This window comes from Moschus berezovskii, chromosome 18, assembly GCF_049115385.1.
Source record: "Moschus berezovskii isolate FMDL1 chromosome 18, NW_MosBer_1.0, whole genome shotgun sequence".
Lineage (NCBI taxonomy): Eukaryota > Metazoa > Chordata > Mammalia > Artiodactyla > Moschidae > Moschus > Moschus berezovskii.
Genome location: NC_142477.1, coordinates 53543117 through 53567776, shown reverse-complemented (window position 1 = coordinate 53567776; position 24660 = coordinate 53543117). Strand labels below are relative to the sequence as shown.

The window sequence follows — 24660 nt, the reverse complement described above, 5'->3', positions numbered from 1 at the left end:
AGCAGAAAAAAATCATTAAGAACAAAAGGAATAGCTAATAATTTGCTCCAAATGCCACATTATATGAATTTTTGGTTTGCACTAAATACTCAAAACTAGAAATCTCTCTTCCTCCACCTGCTTTTCACTCTCGTGATGCTCCACTGACTGCCTGGTAAATACCCATCTGCTGTTTGTCACTCAGTTTTAGGATTGTCTTCTTTAGGAAGTCTTTCCTGACCCCTTATATACAAATGACTTTTTTCTTGTGTTTTATTCTTCCTGTATGTACTTCTCAGGGTCCATAAAATAACTTGCATCTGCACTAAGTCACTTCACAGCAGAAACTGGTTTGGTTTTGGTTTTGTGTTAAATTTAACATCCTCAGCACTTACTTAAGTTTAGTAAGAAGGGGTTTCTTGCCTCTGGATTAAGGATTTATTTTTACTCCGATTCACAACTTTTGCTTTAGAAAAGACATATGTGCAAACCTATTAAAAATCTCCATTTTAAATCTGAACAGTAAAACAGTGAGCTACAATTGTATCCACTATGGTAGAGGTGTTTTAAATAACAAACTTTAAGAAATAAAAGTCATGACTCATTTGCACACTTATCACCAAACTCTTTTACCAAAAGTAATTTGTGACTAAAAAAAAGTGATAGAATGAATTTGAAAACTTAATCTTAATGAATTATTAGCTCACATACAAGTTCTTAAGTATTTAGAACTGAAGACTACGTGAGCCAAAATCATCTTAGGTGATTAACAATTGAAGCTTCAAGTTACTTCAATATATGAATTATTTTACTTACCCATCGGAAATCCTTCCCATCAAATTTCCGGGCGTTTGTAAATAAAACAGTTCTAGCTGGCATGTTAATCCCCATAGCAAAAGTCTCAGTGGCAAATAAGGCCTAAATGAATGAATAATTATACAATTAAATACATATTTTAAACTGAAAAACTAGTCTCATATTCAAGTATAAATAAATCATTAATTTTTAAAATCAGTTGCTTGTGTGTGTGTGTGTTAGTTGGTCAGTTGTGTCTGATTCTTTACAACTCCACGGACTGTAGCCCGCCAGGCTCCTCTGTCCATGAAATTCTCCAGGCAAGAATATTGGAGTGGGTTGCCATTTCCTTCTCCATTAGTTGCTAACGAAACTCTACAATAAGACACGCTACTCCAGGTATATTTCAGTATTTTATACTCAAATTATTAAATTTACTATTATAAATTTACATTATATTTAATGTCCCTTACACCCCCCCCAAAATTTTAATTCAGGGAAAACAGTCTTTCTTTAATTCCAGAGGTGGTAACTTGGAGAGACTATTAACAGCCTAATGGACAAGGCATTATTAGGCGGTAGAATATTTTTCTAAACATATTAAGATTTCCTAGCTTCTTCCTTGATGATTCAGTGGTTTCAGAGACACCTTTAAAAATCGGTGGCACTTTCAGTTCACATTTAAGACTTTACCAACAAAAAGCACACAAAGGTATGTGTAGAAATTAAGGTATGTGTACAAATTGAGTCACTGAAGTACTATTAAATAATCTAAATTGTCATCAATAGCTAATAAGATAAAAAAAAACTTTATGTCATCAACTCAACAGAATACTATTCAACTGTTAAAAAGAATGAAGAGCAATGCATATGGCAAAATTAAATAATACAGGTAATATAATCACTTTTGTATAAAAATTAAATCATGTATTATTTGTATGTATCCTAGTAGATATTTCTGGGAAGTGAAAGGAATGGGGGTCTTTAATGTTTTACTTTATGTACAGTTACTTGATTTGACTTCTACACTATACTTAAAAGATTCCTTAAAATGGACCTAAACAAAATAAGCAATCTATGTAAGAACATCAACAGGGCCTTACCAGGACCCAGGTATAAATAGTGACCAATTCTTTATCTAAAATAGTTTAAGTATGGTCTTTTTAGGGTGAGTAAATTTCTTTTAAATCCTATTTAGTACTAAAGTTCTCATGACAAATCTCTAATTTGAGTTTTAAACAAAATAATTTGACTCATATAAAGGTTTATGACAACATTTTGGAGTTGTTTTCCATTTTCAATAGTCTGTTACTGGGTACAGGTATTGACATAATATTAAAAATTAAGTTAGACTCTCTTCAATTTAAATGAGAACATCCTAAATAACTCTTTCACAAGTCTAACCAGCAATTCTCCTTGTTTTCTCTAAACTAGTCCTTTTAATCTGTATAAAGAAAGGAGTTCACTTACAGAATCAACTCTAGGTATGATAATTAAACAACACCTGGAAAATCTGACACTGTATTCAGTAATGATACCATTTCTTACTTTAAGACTAGGAGAAGAGGAACTTATCTGGTGGCAGGTACAGTGGCTAAGACTCTAGATCCCACATGCCACAACCAAGAGCTCACTTGCTGCAACTAACAGACCCTGCACGCCACAGCCAAAGATCCCTCACGTGGCAACCAAGATACAGCGCAGCCAAATTAATGAAGACTAGAAAATGAAACAAATCACTTCCACATATAGTCCAAAATTTATGAAGTGTAACACTGCACACAAAAATCAAGTTCATCACCCAAGTCATTCCATTCAACTTACTTAAAAACAACAACAATAAAAAAAAAAGTTGCCTATGAAAAGTGTTCTTGATAATTTTCAAATTGCCCACAAAACACAATTTTAGGGCATAATAAATAAATATAAAATCATACCTTTATTAATCCTTCAGAAAAGAGAATTTCTATAGTTTCTTTCAAAATCGGAAGTAAACCACCATGGTGAATACCAATCCCCCGTTTCAAGAGAGGAAGTACATTTTCAACCTACAATTGGATTAAATTATATTTTTTAAAAGATGTGAGGAAAAAAACTTTTCAAATGTGAAACTAACCAAGCAAAGTAAGTAATCAAGAAAGAATCCTGTTAAAAGAAACATTATACAACTTTTTCAGAAAAAAGCAAAAACCAAACCCATATTCCCAGATTATTAAAAACAAAACACAATGTAATTCTGTCACAGTTTTAATATGAATGTTTTAAATAAACTTTGGCAAAGTTTGTATTTGTGCAAAATAAACAATACTGGCCAACTCAAACCAAAAGGGAATAAATAACTATAAAGCATATTTAATATAAATATTTGGTTGTTAGTAGTGAAGTCGTGTCCAACTCTTTCACGACCCCATGGACTGTAGTCCACCAAGCTTCTCTGTCCATGGGATTTTCTAGGCAAGAATACTTGAGTGGGTTGCCATTTTCTTCCCCAGGGGCTCCTCCTGACTGTGTGTGTATTGTTAAGCCGCTTCAGTCATATCCAACTCTTTGTGACACCATGGACTGTAACCTGCCAGGGTCCTCTGTCCATGGGATTTTCTAGGCAAGAATACTGAAGTGGGTTGTCATGCTCTCCTCCAGGGGGATCTTCCCGACCCAGGGATCAAACCCATGTCTCTTATGTCTCCTGCACTGGCAGGCAGGCTCTTTACCACTAGCACCTGTATTTATCTTAAAACAAATAAATTACTCTAGAGGTCTATCTCATTAACATTATTAAATGCCATTAAATTTTCTTATTAGCACAGACTTCACGGGTCAGCGTGACTCATCAGTGAAGGCTGAGATGGGCACACACATGTGCCCCAAGATACCCAAGCCCTTTTCAGACAAGGACTGTTGGCCACTCCACAAAGGCATTACTTGTCATGCAGTCCTTCCCCAAGGAAACAGACAACACACTTCACAGAGGTCTCCGCCATCAATATTCTACGTTTCTAACTAATAATAAATCCAAAGGAGCTCCCCATCTATGGGGTCACACAGAGTTGGACACGACTGAAGTGACTTAGCAGCAGCAGCTCTTCTCTCAAAATAAAACCAAAAAAGGAAGTGTGCTAGAATGACAAGGATATATAAAGACATGGCTCAGCCATTAGGTACTATTAACTCAGCTGGTAAGAAAAATCACAGTAAGATTCTGTTAGCTAAATACTGTTTTAAATACCAAGAAACATGCAGTGCAGTCTTATTGTAAAGATCACACAAATCAAAGCAATCATTTGTAGGCAGAGTATGATCTTCCAATTTTTCTTTTCACAAAATAAAACTTTCACACAGTATTAGGTTGGACTAAAAAAATTAGTTCTTAGAATTGGATGCACATTAGAACAAGAGTTTCCGAAAGATTCTAATAATCAGGGCACACCAGGTAATTAAATCAGAAACTCTGGAGTGGCAACAAGGCATAAGTGTATTTTAGAACTCCTAAGGCAATTCGTGGGCTTCCCTGGTGGCTCCGAGGTTAAAGCATCTGCCTCCAATGCGGGAGACCCGGGTTTGATCCCTGGGTTGGGAAGATCCCCTGGAGAGGGAAACGGTAACACACTCCAGTATTCTTGCCTGGAGAATCCCATGGACGGAGAAGCCTGGTAGGCTACAGTCCACGGGGTCGCAAAGAGTCGGACACGACTGAGCGATGGAACAGAACAGAACAGAAGGCAATTCTTACAGGCAAAAGAAAAGTGAAAGTGAAGCCACTCAGTTGGGACCCCATGGACTCTTTGGGACCCCATGGACTGTAGCCTGCCAGGCTCCTCTGTCTATGGGATTTTCCAGGCAAGGATACTGGAGTGGGTTGTCATTTCCTTCTCCAGGGGATCTTCCCGACCCAGGGATTGAACCCGGGTCTCCCGCACTGCAGACTCCTTACTGTCTGAGCCATCAGGGAGGCCAAAAGAAAAAACCACTTTAATTAACTAAAGAAAAGCAGAAATCAAGTTTTTCACTAAACATGATTTTCATTAGGTGTACTTTCTTGTGTCTGCTAGACTTATGAATTAAGAAACTGACTGACTTAAAATTAGCATTTAAAAATTTTGTAGTATTAGGAACAGAAGCAGTAATTTCCAGATCATGCTTTTCAGAGAAAAGTTCCTTCAAGGCAGCAAATCTTTCCTTCTGTCACCTTCTTAGAAGTTCAAAACAAAAATTAAGGTATCATTTCAGTGCACAATGCAACATATTTACTGCAGTGTGCAAACAGTGCAATATATAATATAGTAACAAAACCATGAACTACAAAGTGAATATATACTATCTGTTAATATCCACACTCTACTTAAGGACATTAAACACACCTGAGGGAGCTTTTTGTCTTCATCAGACAAGCAGTCAATTGCATTACTGAAAACTTCTTCAACCATCTTCTTTTCCTCATCTAGGAGAGAAAATTCAAGGGTATATAAATATCTAAGTGAGTTGGTGATACCAAATTTCACACACTCCAAAGAACAGAGTCATGAAGAGTAAAAGTAATGACTCAGGATTTAAGACAGAAGGGAAAGCACATCAAATTTACCACATAATTATTAAATAAAATTCACTACCTTTAAAAACAGATCAAGCAGCTAGTCCATGAATAAAAGCGCTTTCTTATAAAAGCAGTAACAAGAACTACATGAGCTATCTACATGCAATATTTAAGTGAAAAAATTGCAGGACATGGGGATTATTATTACTCACTATTGAGGAAAGTGAGATATAAAGCAAATAATGAGCATTGGTATTAACTGTTAGATCAACAATTTCAAAGCCTATACTCTTTAACCATTTATACTGCCTTCTTTACAGTGACTATTACGTTAACGGCCAAAAAATATTTGTTGACTTAATCAATACAAAACCCTGCAACATTAAGCACATGCAGCACTGGTAGTGATAAAATATTTCTAAGTAGAGCAACTGACTCAGTAAAAAAGAAAAAAAATATTGGCTTTAGGTGGGCATATGGGTTATCTGCCATGTTATTTTTACCCATGGATAAGTAAAAATTAGTTTTAAAATGCATGGGATTGGGACTTCCCTAGTGGTCCAGTGGATTGGGACTTCCCTAGTGGTCCAGTGGTTAAGAATCCACCCAGTGAACTAAGAGCCAATGTGCTGCGGAGCAACCAAGCCTGTGTGCCACAACTACTGAAGCTCAAATGCCTAGAGCCCATGACCCACAGCAAGAGGAGCAACTGCAGTGAGAAGCCTGCACACTTCAACTACAGAGTAGCCCCTGTTCACTACAACTAGAGAAAAGTCCATGTGCAGGAAAGAAGATCCAGTGCAGCCAATTTTTAAAAAGACAGGGGATTAGTTCTATGTCTTGATAGAGAAAACAAGAAAACTGAAATCTGATTTTGGATGACTGAAAATATTATTTACTTCTCACTGTATAGGGTTAGATATGTAAAAGGCTGAAGTAAATGACAACTGGGTTGGTATTCAGCATGCAGCAATTTTTGCCTAGGATACGCTACTATCTAGCTGTGTGACTTTTAAGTAGCCACATTTATAGTTAATATGTGGGAATAATAAGTTGATTTGCTAGAAGTTTTTCTACTTTTTCCAAAAATTATGCCACAGTTCCGTACAGGGTAAGGTCTTCCTGGTTTGGATTTCCAGAAGAATGAAACGTAACAGAGGATAGTCTGACCAAGAGACTAACCTTAAGTAATCAGATAGAAAACCACAATAACCAAAGAGCTATGGCAATAAAGTATAAGAAGGTATGAGTCTAATACTTCCTAGTAGGGTTCTTTGGATTTCATGTAGAACAAATATTTTATATATAGATATATACTTATCTTCCAATAAAAGACAGAAGGAAAAGAAATGGTAAATCAAGCCTTAAAGCTTTTACAAATGTGATAGAATTACTGCTGTAACTGTAAGGTGAACTGCAAATCTTAGCAATGCACAATTGCTGTCTTACCAGAAATATATTTACATTCACTTCCACATGGCATTAAAGCAATACTGAAATTATACAGTACCTGTGTTGAAATCTAATTTGGTCATTTGAAGTGCATAAGCTTCACAATCTTTCTTACTAAAACTGAAAATAATTACAGGTTGAAAATTTCTTTCCATAATCATCTTCACAATCTTGAATACGTTTGATGGACCTGCAAAAAAAGTACATAAACTATGACGAAAAATTAACTCAAAATGGACCATATACTTAATTGTAAAACTACAAAACTCTTATACACATGTAGGAGTAAATCTTCATGATGTTAGGTAAGGCAAAGCATTCTCAAGATATGATAGCAAAAGCACAAGAAATAAAAGAAAAAAATCAGATAACTAGATTTCATCAAAATTTAAAACTTTTGTACTTCAATAGACACCAGCAATAAAGATACCCTTAACTTACAGAATGGGAGAAAATATTTACAAATCAGATATCTGATAAAGATCTAGTATCCAGAATATATAAAGAATACTTACTATTCAACAACAAAAAGAAAATCTAAGTTTTTAATGTCCCAAAAATTTGAAGAGATATTTGTCATAAAATCATAAAATGGAATACCATTTGACAATAAAAAGGAATGATGTATTGATATATGCTATAACACGGATAAACTTGAAAAAAAAAAAAAAGCTAACTGAAGAAAGTCAGGTGCAAAAGACCACATACATCGTGATTCCATTTATATGAAATGTCTACAAAAGGAAAACAGAAATAGGAACTAAATGAGTGATTACCCAAGGTTGAGGGGTAGAGAAGAGGTTGGGAGAAAATAAAGAATGACCATGAATGGGTATGCGGTTTCTTTCTGAGTTAATGAAAATATTCTAGAATTACAAAGTAGTTCCTCAAATTTGTGACTATACTAAAACCCACTTAATTGCACCCTTAAAAAATGGTGACTTCAATAGTAAGTGAATTATATTTCAATAAAAAAAGTTGACTGTGGTGACAGCCACATAATTCTGTGACTATACTGCTGCTTAATAACCACTAAATTCCATACTTTAACAGGTCAATTGTAAAATGGACTCTCTCTCAATAAATGTCATGTAGAAAAAAGACATAAATTTTTACTCATTCAATTTTATCACATACTATCTAGACACCTATATAGCTAGCTTCCAGAGGGGGAAAAATGTTTTTTAAAAAATGTAATTTGAAAATACAATTTCCATGTAAAATTCTCAAAAACAAAGTTCCAAGTTACCTTTTGTTCCTCCTTTTCGCCCCTTCTGATCGCCTTTTGCCAAATCACCAGCATCTCGAAGTACTTGCATTGCAGTATTAAAATTATCTTCTCTGAAGTCACCCTAGCATCACAAATATTTTTCTACATAACTTCACTAATACTTAATCATAATCCAAACTTTTTTATCTCAAAACAAAGCTTCCTCAAATAATAAATAATTGAATAATAAAACTAGAAAAAGCAAAACCATAAGATATCTGAAACATGTACAGAGCCCCTTATTTTCAAGGCATTTAAAAATACTGGAAAAGGAGGGGAATGTAATTCATGCATTTAAAAAATATGAGTCCTAAATATAATTTTTGAAATAAAAATACATATACAAAGAAAATCAACAATAACTTAGGGCTATAAAACTAGGGAAAAAAAATAGATCTCTGCTCTTCTTCCCTAGTTTAAAGAAAAGAGGGTATAAGCAGTTATGTGATATTAAAGATATAAGAATGATAATTACTCCCTTACATTTTCATCAACCACAAGGTGCAGGCCATCTCCCCCGGCTGGAAAAATATAGTGCTGTAATGGAGTAGGCCGATAATCTGTGTAAATTACATGACAAGGCTGTAAAAACAAAGGAAATTAAAATCAAGGACAAATACATGATTGGAGTTTCCATAACAATTTCATACTTCAGACCTATGATGCCGTAATTAAGGAAGACTTCTATTCCCAGGGACGGAGGAGCCTGGTGGGCTGCTGTCTACGGGATCGCACAGAGTCGGACACGACTGATGTGACTTAGCAGCAGCAGTATGGCAACAAAGAATGCACTGAGGTAAAATGGGACTTCTCGACCCCACAGAGACTTTTACAGCTGCACTAAAACAGTAGGTTGATCTATCTCTTCCAGAAGATTCACTAAGATTCTATCCTACAGGAGCAACATGGCTGTTAGACAAAAATACCACTAGAGAGCTAATATATGGATAAAAATAAATTTGTGAACCTTCTGGTATAAAGGAAAAATAAGGGCAGAAAAATAAAATAAAGAATACATGAACAAATGCTTGTTATAAGGTCCTTTAATGCTCCTAAAATTGGACTAGAAAAGCAAAAAGGAAACACAGTCAATAAAAAGTCTGCGCTTACATGAGAAAAATCAAACCATACTCTCAAGAAGTGAAGTCAAAGTTGCTCAGTCCTGTCCACTCTTTGCAACCCCATAGACTATAGTCCATGGAATTCTCCAGGCCAGAATACTGGAGTGGGTAGCCTTTCCCTTCTCCACGGGATCTTCCCAACCCAGGGATCCTGCATTGCAGGCTGATTCTTTACCAGCTGAGCCACTAGGGAAGCCCACACTCTCAAGAGATGTCCAGCTTTTTTTCTGGTACCAAGGTCTTAGAGGAAATTTCCTACTATGTACTCACGGCTCCCTGTATGAGTAGATAGAGTAGTTTATAAACCTGGCAAATCATCAGGATCAATTTGGAAGCTCCTCAAAGTTAAAAATTTCATGACCCAAGATCCTACTCTCAGAGATTTTGATGTACTGGGTTTGAGTTGGATTCAGAAATTCACACGCATAAAAACAGTTGATTTTGTAAGCTTGCTTGCTTTGAAAAGTAGTTTTACAGTAAAATGTCTTATTTATTCTAGGCAGCATTAGGAACAAAGTATAGGATATAGAAAGGCAAACTTGTAATATTTAAATATTGAAAACATCAAAAAAGAGAAAGAAAATACCTGTTTATGTAAGTGGCAAATCCACTCAGCAAACTGTCGGGCATTTGGAATAGTAGCCGAAAGAAAGACATAGTGAACATTATCAGGAAGCAAAATAATAGTTTCTTCCCATACGACACCACGCTCTGAAAAATATAAATGTACCTTGGAATTCAATGTCACTTTATCAGTTTCTCTACTGCTCGATTATCAGAAATGCAGACCACTTTACACAAAGATATTTTTAGCCACAGATCCTTATTGTAAACTACTTTCTAACCATGAACTGCATCTAATAGCAAGTTAGTAGACTAGACCACCATAAACACAATGTACTCTGAAATAACGGCCTGCAAAAGCAGCTCCAAACTGAATCCTGTTCGGTCTAACAAGAGTCCCAGGACAATGGAAACAGTATTTCCATCTCACTTAGAGAAGCAAAAGTTATTGGCTTACATAAGGTCACAGAAACAGATTTCAAAGAAACACTATTACTATACCACAGTGTCTTTCATCTAAATTACCCTCATGATATCTAGAGATGAAAGGAGGATCTGACTAGAGATGAAAGAAGGATCTGATAAACAACAAAACTATAAGTCAGTTTTATTAAAATGTAAAAAACAAACAGGAAAATCCATTTGAGAATTTCCTTCCAAATGAACAAATCAATAAAAGATTCAGAATTTAAAAACAAAAATAACTATGTTTATAATTTAATCTTTTGAATTTAATAAGAGTAAAATGTTTACAAAGGGTAAATGATTTCTTAAATTGTATTATTTTTCCTATAAATACAGATTAACTCGGTGCTTCAGCCAAATAAAAACTAAGCTTCAAGAGTGTATATATTAAAACCTCTGGGACACTGTAAAAGCAGTGCTAAGGGGGAAGTTCATAACAATACAGGCATACCTCAAGAAACAAGAAAAAAGTCAACTAAATAACCTAACTCTACATCTAAAGCAACTAGAAAAGGAAGAAATGAAGAACCCCAGGGTCAGTAGAAGGAAAGATATCATAAAAATTAGGGCAGAGATAAATGCAAAAGAAACAAAAGAGACCATAGCAAAAATCAACAAAGCCAAAAGCTGGTTCTTTGAGAAGGTGAATAAAATTGACAAACCACTAGCCAGACTCATCAAGAAACAAAGGGAGAAGAACCAAATCAATAAAATTAGAAATGAAAATGGAGAGATCACAACTGACAACACAGAAATACAAAGGATTATTAGAGAATACTATCAGCAATTATATGGCAATAAAATGAATAACCTGGAAGAAATGGACAAATTCCTAGAAAAGTACAACTTTCCAAAACTGAACCAGGAAGAAATAGAAAATCTGAACAGACCCATCACAAGCACGGAAATTGAAACTGTAATCAAAAATCTCCCAGCAAACAAAAGCCCAGGTCCAGACGGCTTCACAGCTGAATTCTACCAAAAATTTAGAGAAGAGCTAACACCTATTCTACTCAAACTCTTCCAGAAAATAGCTGAGGAAGGGAAACTTCCAAACTCATTCTATGAGGCCACCATCACCCTAATCCCAAAACCTGGTAAAGACCCCACAAAAAAAGAAAACTATAGGCCAATATCACTGATGAACATAGATGCAAAAATCCTTAACAAAATTCTAGCAATCAGAATCCAACAACACATTAAGAAGATCATACATCATGACCAAGTGGGCTTTATCCCAGGAATGCAAGGATTCTTCAATATCCGCAAATCAATCAACGTAATACACCACATTAACAAACTGAAAAATAAAAATCATATGATTATCTCAATAGATGCAGAGAAAGCCTTCGACAAAATTCAACATCCATTTTTGATAAAAACTCTCCAGAAAGTGGGAATTGAAGGGACATACCTCAACATAATAAAAGCTATATATGACAAACCCACAGCAAACATTATCCTCAATGGTGAAAAACTGAAAGCATTTCCCCTAAAGTCAGGAACAAGACAAGGGTGCCCACTCTCACCACTACTATTCAACATAGTTCTGGAAGTTTTGGCCACAGCAATCAGAGCAGAAAAAGACATAAAAGGAATACAAATTGGAAAAGAAGAAGTAAAGCTTTCACTGTTTGCTGATGACATGATCCTCTACACAGAAAACCCTAAAGACTCTACCAGAAAACTACTAGAGCTAATCAATGATTACAGCAAAGTTGCAGGATATAAAATCAACACACAGAAATCCCTTGCATTCCTATACACTAATAATGAGAAAATAGAAAGAGAAATTAAGGAAACTATTCCATTCACTGTTGCAATGAAAACAATTAAATACTTAGGAATATATCTACCTAAGGAAACAAAAGACTTGTACATAGAAAACTATAAAACACTAGTGAAAGTAATCAAAGAGGACATGAATAGATGGAGAAATATACCGTGTTCGTGGATTGGAAGAATAAATATTGTAAAAATGAGTATACTACCCAAAGTAATTTATACATTCAATGCAATCCCTATCAAGCTACCAACAATATTTTTCACAGAACTAACAAATAATCTCACAATTTGTATGGAAATACAAAAAACCTCGAATAGCCAAAGCAATCTTGAGGAAGAAGAATGGAACTGGGGGAATTAACCTGCCGGACTTCAGGCTCTATTACAAAGCCACAGTCATCAAGACAGTATGGTACTGGCATAAAGACAGAAATATAGATCAATGGAACAAAATAGAAAGCCCAGAGATAAACCCACGCTCCTATGGACACCTTATCTTCGACAAAGGAGGCAAGAATATAAAATGGAGAAAAGACAGTCTCTTTAACAAGTGGTGCTGGGAAAACTGGTCAGCCACTTGTAAAAGAATGAAACTAGAACACTTCCTAACACCATACACCAAAATAAACTCAAAATGGATTAAAGATCTAAATGTAAGACCAGAAACTATAAAACTCCTAGAGGAGAACGTAGGCAAAACACTCTCCGACATAAATCACAGCAGGATCCTCCAAGACCCACCTCCCAGAATATTGGAAATAAAAGCAAAAATAAACAAATGGGACCTAATTAAAATCAAAAGCTTCTGCACAGCAAAGGAAACTCTAAGCAAGGTGAGAAGACAACCTTCAGAATGGGAGACAATAATAGCAAATGAAGCAACTGATAAAGGATTAATCTCCAAATTATACAAGCAGCTCCTGCAGCTTAATTCCAGAAAACTAAGTGACCCAATCAAAAAATGGGCCAAAGAACTAAACAGACATTTCTCCAAAGAAGACATAAAGATGGCTGATAAACACATGAAAAAATGCTCAACATCCCTCATCATCAGAGAAATGCAAATCAAAACCACAATGAGATACCATTTCACAACAGTCAGAATGGCTGCTATCCAAAAGTCTACATGCAATAAGTGCTGGAGAGGGTGTGGAGAGAAGGGAACCCTCTTACACCGTTGGTGGGAATGCAAACTAGTACAGCCACTATGGAGAACAGTGTGGAGATTCCTCAGAAAACTGGAAATAGAACTGCCATATGATCCAGCGATCGCACTCCTGGGCATACACACCGAGGAAACCAGAATTGAAAGAGACACATGTACTCCAATGTTCATTGCAGCACTGTTTATAATAGCCAGGACATGGAAGCAACCTAGATGTCCACCTGCAGATGAATGGATAAGAAAGCTGTGGTACATATACACAATGGAGTATTTCTCAGCCATCAAAAAGAATGCATTTGAATCAGTTTTAATGAGGTGGATGAAATTGGAGCCAATTATACAGAGTGAAGTAAGCCAGAAAGAAGAACATCAATACCGTATATTAACGCATATATATGGAATTTAGAAAAATGGTAACCTGAACCCTGTATAAGAGACTGCAAAAGAGACACAGGCATTTAGAACAGTCTTTGGGACTCTGTGGGAGAGGGTGAAGGTGGAATGATTGGAGAGAATGGAATTGTAGCATGTATATTATCATAAGTGACCAGTCCAGGTTCGACGCATAAATTTTCCTCTGTTCATTTCTTTGCATTTGTGCTTTTTTAATAAAATTCTTTTTTAGATATAAAAAAAAAAAAAATGAATAACCAATAAGGACCTACTGTATAGCACAGGGAACTCTGCTCAGTGTTGTGTGGCAGCCTGGATGGGAGGGGAGTTTGGGGGAGAGTGGATACATGTATATGTATGGCTGAGTCGCTCTGCCATGCACCTGAAACTATCAACATTGTTAATTGGCTATACTCTAATATAAAATAAAAAGTTTACATAGAAAAAAACAAAAAAAGAGTGTATATATTAAACATTTAACTTTTAAATATGTTAATTTCTGTCATGTTCTACCTAAAATCCCAAGTACACTTACTTTCCCATTCTAGTAGTGCAGTAGTTCAGGTAAAGAGACTTTTGTTGTTGTTCATTTTTATCTCATAATTCTCATTTTTTAAATCATAAACATGCATTTCTTAGTTTTTTTAAAAAACTAAAATAAATTGATAAAAATCCAGAAAGTTAATTCTGTAGGCCAGCAATTTTGGAAATTCTTTAATATTTAGATATATTAGAGAACTCTCTTTTAAAAGCAAACTAATTTTAATTTCATTTTAAAATCTAAAGTTGCATTTTCTCACCCAGAAGTTGTTACTATTCAAGAAGCTGTAACTGAATGAAGTCCAACCAGAAAAACTATATCATGTTATCCACAATTTAGTTTACTACAACTTTACCCACAAGAAAGTAAGATAACTTGTTCAAAATTCCTAATTTCATTCTTAAATAACATGGCACATATCTCAATAACACTACAGAATATACCTGAATCTCTCATGTAATGAATTTCATCAAATATGACCCAAGCAACTTCTCGCATAACTTCAGAACCTCTGTACAGCATACTTCTCAAAATCTAAAGAAGAAGTAGAAGATTTAGCAGGATTCTGACATAACAAAAACTCTTCTAACAAGAAATTTTGTATATTCTTTTTTAATAGAAACATTAAAATAATTTTAGAGTTACATATCTTAAGTATATAATACTCCTTAGCTAAATCCAAAATAAATTATTTCTCAAGTTAGTAAACATATATAATCCATGGAGAGAATTATTATCAACTCCATATCCATATACCTTGAATATGAAGCTACTTCCTTATACGTAAAGCACTTCACTCAAGACCTACACTTGCTAGGAAATGAAAGTAACTTAAAATCATCTTCTATCTAACACAACGAATCTCATACTGCTACTGATTTTTTCTACCTCATCTTAACATGAATACTTCCCAGCAACTGTTCTTCAGATTTCTGAGTTAAAGAAATTTTTCAAAGGCACGAGATACAGACCATTTACTTATGAATGTGTAAAACTCAAGGTTCTATCCCAGGCTAATTTATACACTTCCGGAAGGAAAGGCCTCTTAAATCCACAGAATGTTGAGGTGGGAAGCCCCCAACCACGTCAGATTTGTTTCACATATGATAATATACATGTTTCAACCCATTCTCCCAAATTATCCCACCCTCGCCCTCTCCCACAGAGTCCGAAAGACTGCTCCACACATCTGTCTCTCTCCTGCTGTCTCGTATACAGGGTTATGGTTATCCTCTTGCTATATTCCATATATATGTGTTAATATACTGTATTGGTGTTTTTCTTTCTGGCTTACTTCACTCTGTGTAATAGGCTCCAGTTTCATCCACCTCATTAAACTTTGTTGGTTTTCTGTGAGCTGTAGTTTCTGGGAAGTGAGCAGCTCTCATTCCTGTAACTCTTGTAATCCAGTCATTCGTGTACCTCCTTCATGAGGATTCAGTACGGCTGTGGTGCTGTTATCCCTCTGATAGGAACTCTAACTCGGTGTAAAGCCCCAAAGGGTCTGTTACTTATTTTTATTTTATATTGTACTATATTTTATTTACAGTGTTGTGTTTGTTTTAGGTGTATAGCAAAGTGATACAGTCATATATATACATATATATATGAATTAACAAAAGCAGTTCCCGTCTTTTGATGGGGTGCTCATGGTTTATAACATAAATGGCATTATTTTGAGAGAGGGATAACTTAGGTATGGCATTGGGCTTTTTTCTTTTTGCAGCTTGAAGCAGTTGTAAAATAACTTAATGTAGCTTTTTACAACTGTATATTCTATAGTATTTTTTCATTTGGTGAAATTTTAACTGTTAATGTTTTTGGCATTGTGCTTTGTACCATTTATTAAATAAAAACTAAAAAAAAAAAAGAAATTTTTCTATGGATGGAAAAAAGTTTTGAGAATGGGAAATAAACTTACTTTGGGGATCAAGATGAACATGAGTAATGCTTTCGGTTGACTCTAAAAACCAGAAGCTAATTTATGCTCTCTAGTATAATATGTCTTTGTAGAATGCAAGGATATAATTCAAGCATGTAGAAAAGTACTTAGTCAAGACAGCTAAGTGTCCAAAATGTAAGATGCTATAAGTATATGCAAAACTTAATTGTGATTATGGGAAGAAGCTAAACATAACTGGGCATTCTTTAAAAAGTTATTTATCTATTTGTATCAACACTCAGATGCAAAAGAAAAAAAAATCATAAAGAAGGTGTCACAACTTATTCAAAAGTATGTACTCCAATCATTGAAACTATATAAAACCATTGAACTATTATCACATCACTGATAATATCCTTTAAAAATACTTCATGCAACTTTTATTATATGATGATAAGAATAATGGAAATTTACAACTAAACTGAAACAATTTAAGATAAACTCTACTACCCCTTTCAAGTAAATCTACTCAGAAAGTATTATCCTTTTATCTGTATAAAGCAAGTAATAAAAAACTAGCTGTTTTAACTGATTAATCACATTAATTAAATTAAAAACAAAAAATTAGATGAGACATCATATAAATTACCTCTGTGGTCATAACAAGACAGGATGCTGTAGGATTAATAGTAACATCTCCAGTCATCAGACCAACATCTTGAAATTCTTCATACATTTCACGGTATTTCTGGTTACTCAGGGCCTTAATTGGGCTAGTAAATATTACACGTTGTTTTTCCCTTAGCGCCAATGCAATAGCATATCTAAAAATGTGAAAATAAGTAAGAATAAACTGTTTACAAAAAACTCTTTAGAAGTATGTGATTTTAAAAATTATATTAATATATAAATTGTGTCCAAATTTTTCCTAATTATCTAAAGACTTTGTAAAATATTAATGTCTTATTCTATTCACTTTCAACAAACTATAATAATAATCATGACAAATCTGAAGAACAGTGGTCTAAATGAACAAAAACATTTTAAACTCTGGTGTCTCGGAGTTAATGTAACTTAATTACTAATATCAATGAATTACTAATAGCTACCCTATTTCTTGGAAGCAAAATACCTTTGGCTCTGTAGATGGACCTTTAAAAGTTTACAGAGCCTCTGCCTGTCAGTTTTGACATAAAGACTATAAATATTTAATAAACACTGGAAAATGAGTTGTTTTTGAGTTTCACAAATAAGTTAATCATATATATTTACTTTGCACTTATATTAGTTATCAACTCTGTCCTTGATTGGAAATTGTAGCAAGTTCCAATCGTTCTTTCATAAAGATTAATGCACTACAAGAAAGTTTTTTTTTTCAAAGAAAATTCAATTGACTTAAATATTTAAATACACACCATGAAATCAGGACTAAACTTAGCACTGTGGTACATCTTCCTTATTTAAGATACAGTTCCTACCAACAATAGGCTTATCAGGAGATAAAAACAATGTTCATCCCAATCATGCCCCCAAAGAGTGAAATAATTAAAAAATCAAAAGTTATCCAAACATGGTAAAATATCAATAGTGAGAAATATACATTAAAGAGAAAAGAATATACAGACACTGTAAAAAACAAGAAGACATAAAAAGAAACAGGCAAGTGTGATCGACACTTTTAAGAAAAAGAAGAAGTCATGAGAAACTGAGTGGGCCCAAATGTTGGACTTAGCAAACAAAGACTTCAAAGAAGCTGTAAAAGACATGTCTAAAAAATGTAAGGAAACCATGTTCTAAGAATTAAAGGACACAGGACAGTGATTCAAAGGGGCAATCTCAATAGAGAACTGAAACTATAACAACAAAACCAAATGAAAATTTTATAGATGAAAAGCACAATAATGAAATGAAAAATCCAGTAGATGGCTCAAAAACAGATATGAGAAGGCAGAAGAAAGTATTTGCAAATATGAAGATAAATCAATAGAAATTATCAAAGCTAAAGAAAGAAAGAAACAGAAGAACAATAAACAGACATTCAAAGATTAGTGGGACAACCTCAAGTGTTCCAATGTACATGTGTGTGTGCACTCAGTCAAGTCTGACTCTTTATGGCCCCATGGACTGTAGCCTGCCAGGATCATCTGCCCATGGTCCAACGAACACAATGAACCCAAGCAGGAAAAACTTTGGAATCACATCTAGAAACAAACTGCTGACTGACAAAGATGAAAAGAAAGTCTTCAAAGCAGCAAAAGAAAAACAAAACATACAAGAGACCACCACCATAATTAAGGCTTACTTCTGATGGGAAAAATGAAATAGAATGAAACAATGTCAGCAGAATGACTATCCAATATTCAAAAGAAAAAAACTGTCAATCAACTATATATTCAGTGGCATTATCCTCTCAAAAATAAAAGCAAAACAAAGACATTTTCAAATAAAAATTGAAGGAATTCACTGCTAAAACATCAACCATACAAGAAATATTCTTAAAAAATTCTTTAACCAGAATCCAGTGAAAAGAATAGAGCTTAATAAATATGTGGGTAAATTTAAGACTTTACATACTTCTCTTTTATTCAGTTAGTAGTTTTAAAAACATAAAAGACTAAAGTAAAAACATTATTTTAACATTGATTATACTGGATTTATAGCAGTTAGCACAGTGGCAAAGAATCCACTTGCAATATAGGAGACATAAGTTTGATCCTTAGGTTGAGAAGATCCCTGGGCAGGAAATGGCAACCTGCTCCAGCACTCTTGACTGGAAAAATTCCAAGGACAGAGGAGCCTAGTGGGCTACAGTCCATGGGGTTGTGAGTTGGACATGACTAAGTGACTGAGCACACATGCACACACAGCATATATAGTTGAAATATATAGGTAGCAAAAATAGCACAAAAAGAAGAAATAATATCAATATTTTACAGAGATTGTGGCTGTAAGAAAAATCACTAAACATGTAATTCAAAGGTTAAGAAAAATTAACAAAGGAATTAAAATGGTATACTAAAAAATATTTGTTAAAATAGAAGGCTATAAAAACATGAGACATTACTAAAAGACAAAAGGCAAATATAAATACAACCACATCATTAAATCAAATTATTGAAATTATAAAGTATCTTTTTCAACCACAAAGAAGTTGAATTAGAAACCCCAAAATAGAAAGATGTATGGAAAACCAACAAATACTTGAAAAGTAAAGATAAGAGGAAATAAAGAGAAACTAAAGAATGAATTAAATTGAAAATAAAACTCAAAATGTATAGGATGCATATAAAGCAGTACTAAGAGGGGAAATTATTAAAGTTTTAAAAACAAATATTAGACAGGAAGAATAATCTAAAATCAATCTAATTCCACCTCAAGAAATTCCTTGAAAGACAGAGATTACCAAAACTGACTCAAGAAGAAAGGAAACTGAGCTTGCAATTTAAAAATCTTCCCATAAAGGGCTTCCCTGGTAGCTCAGCTAGTAAAGAATCCGCCTGCAATGCAGAAAACCCTGGTTTGAGTCGTGGGTCAGGAAGATCTGCTGGAGAAAGGACAGGCTAGCTACTCCAGTATCCTTGGGCTTCCTTAGTGACTCAGACAGTAAGGAATTCACCTGCAATGTGGGAGACCTGGGTTCGAGCCCTGAGTCAGGAAGATCCCCTGGAGAAGGGAATAATGGCTAATCACTCCAGTATACTGGCCTGGAGAATTCTATGGACAGAGGAGCATGGCAGGCTACAGTCCATGGGATTGCAAAGAGCTGGACATGATTAAGCGACTTTCACTTTTACTGTCCCATAAAGAAAAGCCTAGGTAGTTCAGATGGCTTCATTAACAAGCTCTGTCAAATATTTAAAGAGAAAATACCAAACCAACAGAAACTCTTAGAGAAAACAGAGGAGGAGGGTCACTTCTCAACTTATATTTGAGGTCAGTATTAACATATCAAAACTAGACTCATTTACTTAAAAGAATGCATTTGAATCAGTTCTAATAAGGTGGATGAAACTGGAGCCTATTATAGAGTGAAGTAAGTCAGAAAGAAAAAAACCAATACAGTATATTAACGCATATATATGGAATTTAGAAAGATGGGAACGATGACCCTATATGCGAGACAGCAAGAGACAGATGTAAAGAACAGACTTTTGAACTCTGTGGGAGAAGGCGAGGGTGGGATGTGATTTGAGAGAAGAGCTTTGAAACATGTATATTACCATATGTGAAACAGACCACCAGTCCAGGTTCAATGTATAACACAGGGCGCTCAGGGCCAGTGCACTTGGGATGGCCCTGAGGGATGGGATTGGGAGGGAGGTGGGAATGGGGTTTAGGATGGGGGACATATGTACACCCATGGCTGATTCATGTCAACGTATGGCAAAAACCACTGCTGCTGCTAAATCGCTTCAGTTGTGTTCAACTCTATGCGACCCCATAGACGGCAGCCCACCAGGCTCCGCCGTCCCTGGGATTCTCCAGGCAAGAATACTGGAGTGGGTTGCCATTTCCTTCTCCAATGCATGACAGTGAAAAGTGAAAGTGAAGTCGCTCAGTCGTGTCCTACTCTTTGTGACCCCATGGACTGCAGCTCACCAGGCTCCTCCGTCCACGGGATTTTCCAGGCAAGAGTACTGGAGTGGGGTGCCACTGCCTTCTCCGGGCAAAAACACTACAATATTGTAAAGTAATTAGCCTCCAATTAAAATAAATAAATAAATTAAAAAAAATACAAGATGCCCTGATAAATATGAATTTCACATGAAAAAAAAACTAGACAAAGATCTTGTTAAAAAAAAAAAACGAAAACTACATATCCAAATCTCTCATGAAGATTCAAAGAAATTCCAGAACAAAATATGAGTAAACTGAAAAAGGCAATATTATATAAAATGATCAACTGCCATGAACATCTAGGTTTATTCCAGGAATACAAGGAAGCCTATTATACAGAGTGAAGTAAGCCAGAAAGAAAAACACCAATACAGTATACTAACACATATATATGGAATTTAGAAAGATGCAAATGATAACCCTGTATACGAGACAGCAAAAGAGACACAGATGTATGGAACAGTCTTTGGGACTCTATGGGAGAGGGTGAGGGTGGGATGATTTGGGAGAATGGCACTGAAACATGTATGTTGTCATATGTGAAACGAATCACCAGTTCAGGGTCGATGCATGTTACAGGATGCTCGGGGCTGGTGTGCGGGGATGACCCAGAGGGAGGATAAATGGGGGAGGGAGGTGGGAGGGGGGTTCAGGAAGGGGAACTCATGTACACCCGGGGCGGATTCATGTCAATGTATGGCAAAACCAACCAATATAATATTATAAAATAATTCGCCGCCAATAAAAAAAAAAGAAAATTTGTAATGTACCACTTTAAAAGAATAAAAAGCAAACACCATATCCTTGCCTCTACAGATGGAAAAAGGATTTAATAAAATACAGTGCTTCTTTTTTAATCCTCAGTACACTTATTTTCCCCAGTTTTATTAAGATTTAATGATATATAACATTATGTAAGTTTAAACTATATACTGTAAAATTTGATACATATATTGTGAAATGATTACCACACCACAATAAGCTTAATTTACATCCTTATCACCTCATTAATTACTTTTTTTTTTCTGGTGAGAGCATTTAAGATCTACCCTCTTAGGAACCTTCAAGTATATAATACAGTATTGTTAACTGTAATCACCATGCTCTACGTTAGATACCCAGAACTACTCATCTTATACCTAGAAGTTTGTTTCATTTCACCACTATCTTCCTACTTCCCCCACCCTGCCCATCTCAGTCCCTGGAAACTACCATTCAACTCTGTTTCAATAAATTCAACTTTTTTAGATTCCACATCTGAGATCACAGTGTTTGTCTTTCTCTGACTTATGTGACATAACATAATGCCCTCAAGGTCTATTCATGCTGTCATAAACAGCAGGATTTCCTTCTTTGATGGCTGTGTGTGTGTTCTTTGATGGCTAAATAATATTCCATTGTGTGAGAGAGAGAGAGAGAGAGTGTGTGTGTGTGTGTGTGTGTATAGACAGAAACCACATTTTCTTTATCCACCCATCTGCTGATACACAAAGGTTTCCTTCTCTTGGGTAGTGTGAATAATGGGAATGCAGACATCTCTTCAAGATACTGGCTTCATTTCCTTTAGATACATACCCAGAAGTGGGATTGCTGAGTTATATTCTATTTTTAATTTTTTGAGAAATCGCCACCCTGTTTTCCACAGTAACTGTACCAATTTATTTTCCCACAAAATTGCACAAGGGTTTCCTGTTCTTCACATACTTGCTAACACTCGTCATCTCTTGCCTTTTTGATAACAGCCATTCAAATGGGTATTTTTTAAATTCTTTCATTTGTTCCCAATTAAGAATAGAAAGGAACTTATTCAACCTGATAATAGGAACCTAGGACAAAGCTAGTTAAATTACACTTCATGGTGAAACACTGAATGTTATTCATTTAAGATCAGGAACATCCAAGGACATCCACTGTTACTACCATTCAACATTGTACTGGATTTTGCCAACGCAATAAGAAAATGCAACATATGGGATAAAACATCAGCAAGAAGCAGTAAAAACTGTCTTATTCACAGACAATATGACTAACTATGTAGAAAATCTTATGGAATATGCAAAGTTACTATAACTTCTTAGTAAGCCAGTTTATTAACAAAGTGACTAGATAAAATATTAACATATAAAAATAAAATGTACTTCACAAGCCCTTAGCAACCCAAATGTGAACTTAAGGAAGAATGTCATTTGCAACAGCACAAAGCAATAAAATACTTAAAAGATTTAAGAAAAAAATGTGTTAAAAAAGAGGAAGATGTGTAAAATCTGTACACAAACCACAAAATATTGCTGAGAGAAATTAAAGATGTGAATAATAAATAATATACCATGCTAATGGACTGGAAGAGTCTATAATAATGTTAAAATGAAAATTCTCCCCAAATTAATCTATACAACACAATCCGCATAAAAAAGGAAGTAGTCTTTTTGGGTAGAAATTAACACACTAATCTTAAGTTTTTATTGAGGAACAAAAAGGACCTAGAAGAGCCCTAACAATTTAAGAAAGAATAAAGTTAGAGGACTCTAATTACCTAAATTTTACACATACTTTAAATCTATGGTAATCAAGATAGGGTGGACTGGTATAAGGATAGACACAGATATAAACAGAACAGCAAGTCCAAAGCCAAACCTATATATTTATGGTCAGTTCACTAGGAATTCAACAGTCAATTCAAACACAATTCAGTGGGAAAATCATCATTTTTTCAACTGAAACATTTATCCACATACAAAAAAGGTTAATTTAAACCCCACCTTTACCTCACATCATACATAAAAATTAATTCAAAGGAAATCATAGCTCTAAATGGAATGGCTAATACTATAAACTTCAAAAAGAAAATAAAAGGGAAAACATTTGTGATATTGGGATAGGCATAAATGTCTTAAGTATTGATATCAAAAGCTTGATCAATCCATAAAATATATGAGAAGCCGAACATAAAATTTATGATCTTTTGTGCTACAAATGATACCATTAAGATAATTTAAAGATTTGTGATGCAATAAGACCAACAATTCAATTTTAAAAATCAGCAAAGACTGAAATAGATATTTCACTGAAGATGTACAAATGGGTGATAAGCAAATGAAATGATACTTAGCATTTTATTAGTCATCAAAGAAATTCAAAACCACTATGGAACATAATTAGATATCAACACTAAAATAGGTATAATCAAAAAAGATTATGCCATGAGGTGTTTAGGACATAAGAGAAACATAACACTCCTTATCCATTACGATAGGAATACAAAATGGTACAGCCATTTTGGAAAACAGTCTGGTCATTTACTGAATCGTTAAATATATATTTGGCATAAAATCCAACAATTACATTACTAAGTATCTATCTACCCAAGAGAAATAAAAATGTGTCTACATAAAGACCTGTGTATGAATGTTCATATCAGAATTACCTAGAATGGTCAAAAATGCAAAACAATTCAAATTTCTATCAAGTGAAAAAACATAATGTCATGTATCCATAAAATGTAATATGACTTATCAATAAAAAGAAATGAATTATATATGCAATATGAATGAACCTCTAAGTGTTATTTTAAACAGAAAAAGACACAAAAGACTCCATATTACAGGATTTCACTCATATGAAACGTCTAGAAAAGGCAAAACTATTTAGGCAAAGCTGATCAGTGCCAGTGTTGGAGGTGGAGGCAGGGGGAAAGCACAGACACACAAGAAAATTATAGACAGCAGCCTAAAACTGGTGAGGGTTACAAAACTGTACAATTTATTAAAACTCAATGAACTATATACTTTAAATGGGTGGATTTCATAATATTTAAATTATATAATAAAGCTAACGCTTTTTAAAAAAGCTTTACATAGAATAAAAAAATAAACAGGGTCAGGAAAACTACTCAATTACATAGGTAAACAACCTGATATAAATATATTAATCTAGCACAGATTTATAAATAAAATGTTGTACTTGTTATAGTTATTAGCTAACATTGGAGTTTACCTTAAGTTCTTGAATTCCTAGGGGAAATCTTTATCTGAGATCCTGAAATCATAAAATCTGGTACGTACATACAAATATAAACTTCATTGGAGGTTTTTATTGAGGTA

General features: G+C 34.6%; 1 protein-coding gene across 2 annotated transcripts in view; it reads right to left on the bottom strand.

The window, feature by feature from the left end:
* The window catches only part of MTREX (Mtr4 exosome RNA helicase), a 104387-nt gene that overhangs the window by 57346 nt on the left and 22381 nt on the right, over nt 1-24660 (bottom strand). For both annotated transcript variants that reach the window (XM_088827690.1, XM_055422043.2), the window contains exons 6-14: nt 16593-16767; nt 14505-14595; nt 9735-9859; nt 8511-8609; nt 8007-8109; nt 6816-6947; nt 5133-5212; nt 2712-2822; nt 796-897 (exon numbers count right to left, since the gene is read on the bottom strand). In XM_088827690.1, coding sequence (XP_088683816.1) covers nt 796-897; nt 2712-2822; nt 5133-5212; nt 6816-6947; nt 8007-8109; nt 8511-8609; nt 9735-9859; nt 14505-14595; nt 16593-16767 — 1018 coding nt within the window. The remainder of the gene's footprint in view (nt 1-795; nt 898-2711; nt 2823-5132; nt 5213-6815; nt 6948-8006; nt 8110-8510; nt 8610-9734; nt 9860-14504; nt 14596-16592; nt 16768-24660) is intronic.